Raw genomic sequence first — 8008 nt, 5'->3', positions numbered from 1 at the left:
TTCATGTAAAACAGGTGCAAAAGGTACAATCACAAACGTCAATGTTATTTTAATTATAAAATGAAAAATAAGCATTCAATCCTAGATAATTGTGTAACAACGCTGCGGCTATTTTTAATTGATCTTTTGAATCGACTCGCATCTATCTAGTAGGTATCTTTAATTGTGCTTCTTCTGACACAACGATTGCAGTTTAACGAAATACATTATGTCCGATTACAAAGAATTTGATGGAATTGATAGTGCTTTGACGCAATTACCTAGAGAAGATCTAGAAAAAATTCGGAAGATTATATACGGAAAAGAAACGCAGTAAGTATGTACCGCACTATCCACTAATTCCCCTAATTTTAGTATTATGTATCTTCAGAATATTTCTAAAATGTGAATGTTAAAATCGAATTAATCAACGAGACAAACAAGAAATAGCATTTAAAATAAGTGGAAAACAGCAAAATATATAATAGTTTTTTTTTTATCAATATTTTTCCCGTCTTTGGCAGGAAAATCTGTAAGTTTCCGAGAATACGTTGTACAGCTAGAAAGGTATGATTTAATATTATCGCACCAAAAATTGGTATTGAAGTACAGATTTCATAGAGTCATGGAATATTTGGCTAGAGATTGAAGGTTGTGGCCTTTAGAAAAATTGTGCCACGCATTCGGTACCTATTTGTAAATACCTTTCGATAAATAGTCTGACAGAAAATATATAAACAAAAAAATGACTATGATTAATTACGATACCTACCAAAAATGTATCAACTGTTAATTTTGTTGATCATTTCAAAACCCTACTGAAGAATTTTTAGTTTATATGGTACATTTACATATCTTTATTTATACAATGACATTTGAATGTAGCATTTCCGAACGGCATAGCTTATGTTTTTTTAAATGGAATAGTTTACATATTTTTAGACCATTGGAAAATAATAAAAAAGCTTTTCATAGATATATTATATAATATTATAGATATAGTGGTTACGAAGATAGTTGAAACCATATAAAAACTAAAAGTCGGCATCTCTTTATTGTGCAAGTCAGCATTTCTTTATTGTGCCCGGGCAGTCTGGGCATACTAAAGAGATGCCGTTCTATGAATCTCTATGACGATAATATTTTTATTTATTTCAAACTGTTTTCATTTTCAACTGTTGTTAATCATAGAGTTCCATTGTTAACAGTTAGTGTGACACTTGTTTTAAAATCGGAAAAATGGCTTTTCGTTATTCCAATGAAGAAAAAAATTGTTGCCTTAGTTATTATTATCTCATAGTTCTTAGCTTGTAGCTGTTCAAAACTTCCAAACATTCTCAAATTTGTAATAAATTTAGAAAAATACATTTCTTTTGGAGGTTGTCTTTCGGGATAATTTCCAATATAACTGTTTAAAGCCACAGTTGCTTTTCATTATTTTCAATAAAGCACTCCAACATATTACATTTTCTTCTTTGAAATAAACGCAAAGGTTCATTTTTTCACTCAATGTCATGACATTTGTTAAATAGTTGTAATGCCATATGAGCAATTTAAATTTTAAAAATGTTGTTGATATTGCCGCCAGAGGTCCATCATGTATTGTATCCCCACTAACGTCTCTGGAAAGGGCCAATAACGAGACAGTTCGTTTAGTATTATTGTAATGCTCACATGTGCTTCGCACAGCAGTTATACATGTTACATGTTATTTCATTAGAATAAAATACGGTCCACTAAAAAGTTCAAAAGTGTATTTATTTCCATCATTCGAGGAAGTAAGACAAAACAACATTAATGATAAGCTTTTACAAAAATTTGAGGCTGTTTTATAATAAACATTAAAAAATTTATTTTTGACGTTTTTGAAATTTTTTCTTCTTTATATTATGTCACTGAAAAGCCAAAAAAATGCTCTATTTGCTCAGCTTAAAATCCAATATGGCGCCCATAAGAAAAAGAAAGTTGATGATGGTTTCTCGCAACCGAAACGTCGCAATGAAAATCTAAATATACAATGAAATTCCTCGAAAAAATTGCTGTGAAAAAGTTCTTTCAAATTTTAAAAATTTCTCTAAATAAAAAAGTTAGACGATTTTCGAAAACGCCACCTTTATTTATTTTTTTCAAAATAACTCAAAAACCTGAAGAACTAAGACCGGACTTCAAGCTCCAGTAAGTTAGCAACGGAACTACCATTTTCCTATCTCTTATAATTTCCAAGATACCAATACATGCATCACCAAAATGGTCCACTGTATTATCCAGTTCACCATTTTCGTTTAATACAGTTATTCTACATAATAAAGTAGATATAATTTGATAGAACAGTTCTATGGAATTGTAGGGTCACGTTTCGTTAAAAATAAAAAGTATTTTAATTTTTTAATTTGGTTTTTATTTACTGTTTCTTAAACTCTGAAAGCCATTTGTTTTATATTTAGTATGAAGTTACAAATGAAAAGCTCTATCGATTTTAAAAATTATTGTGAAAATAGATCAATCATAGGCGTCCGTAAGGGGCCTGATAACCCCTATTTTTAGAATATATTTTTTACATTGCGGTTTATTCTACAGAAGGTTTCTTACTATTTTTAAATGAAATCCTTGGGTTTTTGAGAAAAGTGGCTTCTTATGAATTCATTAAGTACATGTGAAATGGTTCAGTTTTTCAAACAAAACGTACAGAATAAGATATTTAATATTGAGAAACAAACAGAAATAACAATTTAATAATGCAACGTAAAATCAATGACTGAGAAAATATGTCAAAATACGTATAAACAATTGTTATTCTAACAATCACTTTCAAGGAGCATGGGATTTTTTTTCCAACAATCTGTGACACAAACACCTACAACACTTTCTTTAAGTAATAAAATAAAGAAATAGTTTTATATGTCACTTTACAATATTATTAACGCGTAACTGATACATTCTGGACCCTTTCTTAATCATAAATTTAAATACTTCAATCATTACCCTGTTAACCTAATTATAATGAATCCATAAGAAGCTATTTTTCTCAAAAACTACATTTCATTTAAAAAATAAATAGTAACAGACCTTTTCGCTGTAGAATAAACCGCAATGTAAAAAATATTCATTATGAAAAATTCCCAGTGGCGTAGAAATTATATTAAAATAGGGGTTACCAGAGCCCCTTACGGACGCCTGTGACTGATCTATTTTCACAATAATTTATAAAATCGATAGAGCTTTTCATTCGTACACTTTATACTAAATATAAAACAGATGGCTTTCATATTTAAGAAAAAATAAGTAAAAACCAAAAAAAAGTTTTTTCAAGAGCTTATATCTCTGAAAGGAAGCCTTTGGAAGAAAAAGTGTATATTTCAAAATGACATTATTTTGACGAGATCTATCGATGGTTAAAGTCCTAATCATAAAAAGTGAATCACCCTGTATAATATATTTTTTTATGTTAATTAAATTAACTTTTAATCCCACTAACAAAAATGCAACTCGATTGGTTTATACAACATCGATACTGGCTGTTAAATTACCTTAGCACCTATTTGAATTGCATTAATAGATCTGGTTAATTTCGTTGCAGGGATTAAAAGCACCTCCTTTGCAACTCAACATTATTTTTAATCCATAGAGGGGAAAAATAATTTTTTGCATTTGCAAATGTATTTTAGTCTTTGGTATATAACACATTGTTAATCCACTAATTCAAGGCTTCAAATTTAAATTTTTTATCTGAAATATCTGATAAAAAAACAAATTTCTAGAGTTTATATAAACACATATTTATAGGGTGACGTAGAATTGACGACAGTCCGCATATAGATTAAATTGCTTACATTTTTTTTAACCTATAAGGGTTTATGGGTTTAGGGTAGGGTGTATGGGTTCAAAATTAATAGGCGAAAGTACAATACGCGTACTATCGAGAGAATTCGGTCTAAAAAAGTGTAAATCTAAGTCTTCCTAGCGTTATAATAAATTTACCCATTTGCCAAGGTCATTTTCTGCAGAAATCTGTAGAAGTCGTACAGTTTCTGAAAAGTATTTTATGTAATTTCATGTAATTTCATTTACATACGGACTGTCGTTTTGACCCGAAAAATGTTACAGGAAACCATTACAGGAAAATGAAAATAACTAATAGAAAATCATAAGCGGGGATCTTTATGGCATGCACAGGGTGTCCCGAAATTAATGCAACAAAATTTGGTTACAGATTCTTAAGACAAATTTAGGGGATCCGTATTTTTTATTTTTGCCAAGTGACCCCTCTTTCGGAGTTACAGCCCCCTGAAATCCGCTCCTAAGAATAATATTTTTTTTATATCTCAAAACCCTGTTGTACGAGAATCACTAAATTTGGTACACTGGGGTTTTATGACGTGGAATTGATAGTGCTATGCTTTTTGGCGGGGAACCCCCTTAAAGCACTTTTTCATGGGCCACCTTGTCTTTGGGACCAAAAAAATTTGGTCAATCCATTTTGGCAAGTTTTCCTCTTTAAAGGCTATGACATCGAAATTATTTTTTTCAATTTCACATATTTTTTACACAGTGTGTCTGTCTTATTTATTCTCATCTATCTTTATTAAAAAAAAAATTCTACCATATCTCCCCTTTCAAAAATGTTTGACGATATATACATATAAAGAAATTAGACACCAGCAGATCAAGTCTGTACTGGTTTTGTCTAAGTTGCCATGGGAAACAGGATATTGTCGTAATATGCAGTTCGAATTTCACTCATTTTCGAAAAAATTCAACTTTCAATAACGCTCCACACAATGGTCAGTTTCCGCCAAAACAATAGGAATCCATAGACGTAATGCCTCAGACGTACCTACCAGACGAAGCGACGAAACACTACACCGCCCCGACTGCACAGGAGAGTGCCAATAATTTTACACACCTTTCGAACATTTTCCACTAAGCTGCCACAAAGCCATGATTGCCACCAAAAGTATCCTGCTGTATCAGATAACGATGACTGCACATACCTCTTATCACCTAGAAGCCGCCAACAGCGCAGGAACGCGCGAAAGTCTTCAACTATGTTTCCAAACTCTTCGAAAATTAAGCAGCCCGAAAAATCCAATCTGCCAATCAGATCGGTCTTAACGTCAATACTAACTCAAATGATTTCAGCATCACCCCAACTCTTTGGAAACATCCAAAATCATAAGAGGAATGGTTTTCCAAAACACAAATTATCCTAATCTGGTTCGGAACACCCTATGATACCCATTAAATGTCATAGACCGTCAGCCCAGTGACCACGCAGTCTAATAACACAGGCACTCAAGAAAAATTTCACCTCCCCTTTTATTTTGACTCGCTAAAAACGAGCCATCAGAAATGTCATCACGTCACAATTTTTCCCTAACGTCTAAATCAGTGGAAATTTAATTTTTATTAAAATAGTTAAGATTTTGAAATCTACACAGACGTGCTACTAGGGTCAGAATAAAAACTTTTTATTCCTGCACTTCTTTCTCTAAACTGCCTCCTTGTGGAATTATAACCACCAATTTTGAGAATTATTAAAATGCCTCTCCTTTAAGATGCATTTTTTCGAGTTCTAAACCTAACGAAAGGAAAAAAAACATAACAAACGGAAATCCGGGTATGCCGATATTTTAAAATTAGAGAGCACAGGTGTGATGCATTTTTTCGAGTCCTAAACCTAACGAAAGGAAAAAAATAGCAAACGGAAATCCGAGCATAGGTGTGTCAAAATAAAAACTTTTTATTTTTGCACTTTTTTTATAAAATGCATTCTTGAGAAGTTATAGGCATTTTGATAATACTCAAAATTGGTTTAAAATGACACACTACAGTACCATACTCGACAGTGTTCTAAAAAAATTAAGTGCGTAGTGCAAAACCTCAAAACAAAACAAAAGCATATAAAGTAAAACATATCGCAGTGTCCGTGCAACTTTAGATACAAAATTGAGCGTGGACCATTATCCCAAGGCCAAGCAATTTCGTCATTAATGAAGGCAGAGCAGAGCATCGACGTTATCTGTCCTAAGCGTCCGTTGAGATTGGCGTGAAGTGGGAGACGCCCGAGCATTTGGCACCGCAGGCAAAAATGGAGATTCCAGGAACCCTTGCTCCATCCGATTCTACAGTGACGCTGTATGATCGATCTCCTTAATATGCTAGGAGATAGTGAAGATCGGCTAACGACCAATCAAAATCCGTGACAATATCTTCAATATTCATTACATGTTTTAATTATTTCTGTGTAAATTTACATTTATTTAGAAAATGAATACTCGACGAAAATGTAAATGTGACAATTATTTTTGAGAAAGCTCAGGAAGATTCAAAATTAGCAGTATGGCTTTAAAGAAACAAATGATTTATGTCAATAATGAATACAAAATTACAAGTAGATAATTAAATAGATGTTTCCACTACAAATCGCAGGCTGTCAGGACATTAACGGCATTTTTCTCCATACATTTTTTTTCTGTTAAACGGGAAGAGATATCAAAAAAAATATTTCATAAACTTTCATATTATATGGAAAAAATGTGTGTGGAATTGAGAAAAACAATTTCAATGAGGTTTCAGCCCATAGTTATATCATCACCATAAACAGTTTTCTATTTGCTTTTTCCGCTTTCCTTTTCGCCAACCTATGCGGTATCTCTGTTCATATAATGTGCTTAGTTTTAGGCGTAGAATATTCTTTTAATTCCAAGACACCTTTATTTCGCAGTACAATCGACGTGTCCGATGAATGCAAAGAACTGGCTTTTAAATATAACATAGAATTGGTGACATGTGGATTTAACTGCAAGGAAGAACAGCTAAGAAGTCCGAAGCTCATCAGAGTCGCAGCGTTTCAACACAAACTGGTACCTTTTCCGACATCCACCCCCATTCAAGAAATGAAATATGCCCTATTTAAATTTGCAAATAAAGCGATACGGATAGCTGCTAGAGGTGGAGCCAATATATTTTGTTTCCCGGAACTCTGGAGTAAGTATGACTTGTTAGTATACGATTGTACAATACTATTAATCTTTCTTTTGGTCACGTCCCAGAATATTTCAAGGATAATCTCACACACATCAGTGATACAAAAAAAATCTCCACGAAGTCTACCAACCAGTATATTAATGAAAGTTAATAGTTTCCGATCCTTACCAAACTACGACAATTCATGAAATGAATAATGACAGTAGTCACTAATTCAATTATTTTATAAAATACGATATAATCGCGTTCAAAAAAAAAACGAAGCAAAACAATCTATAGGCGTTAATACTGCATTGAAAATGCCCGCATACAATGACACGGCGCCGGCTCACCATGCCTTCTAATAAGATAGCACTAAATTTGGGGGCGCTACAAACTACAATTAATTGTAAAAAAAATGAACTAAATTTAATGTGGGCAAGGTACATTTCGCGAGGCCCTCTGATGGTGCAAAAAGAGGGGTTTTTAAAATAAAAAACACTTGAAATTGAAATTTTTTTATTCATAAAGAAATAAAGAAACTTTTTACTTAAGTATACTTCTTTAGCACATTAAACAAAAATTAAAAAAAAAGAAAAAGTTATAGAAACAGAAATTCTCTACTTTTAGTTTTAGTTTTACCGAACTCCTTAATGATTGGTTCGTAATTTATCTTAGATGCTATATCTGCTTCAATAGACAAAACTGCCAAAGCTGAAAGTCTTTTCTGACCCATTGTATTTCTTAATTTATTTTTTATTAGTTTTAATTTTGAAAAGCTCCTTTCAGCGGAAGCAGTACTTACAGGTATTGTTAACAAAATTCGAATGACAATGTAAATATTTGGGTAAACTTTCAAATCGTTCTCTATAACATATTGGAGCACGCCTGTAATGGAGTTGGGTAAATTTGGGATCATATTTTGTAATTCTTCATATAATTCGTAAGGTTGGAAGTCACTGCTCTCATCACCTACTTGCAGGACTGTGTCTCTTGACAGTTTTTCAGTATTTGCTCTTTTGGGATATTTTTTAACTTGTTTAAGTCATAGAGAAAAACAAAA

The 8008-nt window shown here is 32.3% G+C and overlaps 1 protein-coding gene across 1 annotated transcript in view; it reads left to right on the top strand.

The window, feature by feature from the left end:
- The first annotated feature begins 208 nt into the window (after positions 1-208).
- The window catches only part of LOC108915514 (beta-ureidopropionase-like), a 47814-nt gene continuing 40014 nt past the window's right edge, over positions 209-8008 (top strand). The window contains exons 1-2 of the mRNA XM_018721568.1: positions 209-312; positions 6704-6966. Coding sequence (XP_018577084.1) covers positions 209-312; positions 6704-6966 — 367 coding nt within the window. The remainder of the gene's footprint in view (positions 313-6703; positions 6967-8008) is intronic.

Source organism: Anoplophora glabripennis, unplaced genomic scaffold (assembly GCF_000390285.2).
Source record: "Anoplophora glabripennis isolate ALB-LARVAE unplaced genomic scaffold, Agla_2.0 scaffold1185, whole genome shotgun sequence".
Taxonomy (NCBI): domain Eukaryota; kingdom Metazoa; phylum Arthropoda; class Insecta; order Coleoptera; family Cerambycidae; genus Anoplophora; species Anoplophora glabripennis.
This window is presented reverse-complemented; position numbering and strand designations above follow the sequence as displayed.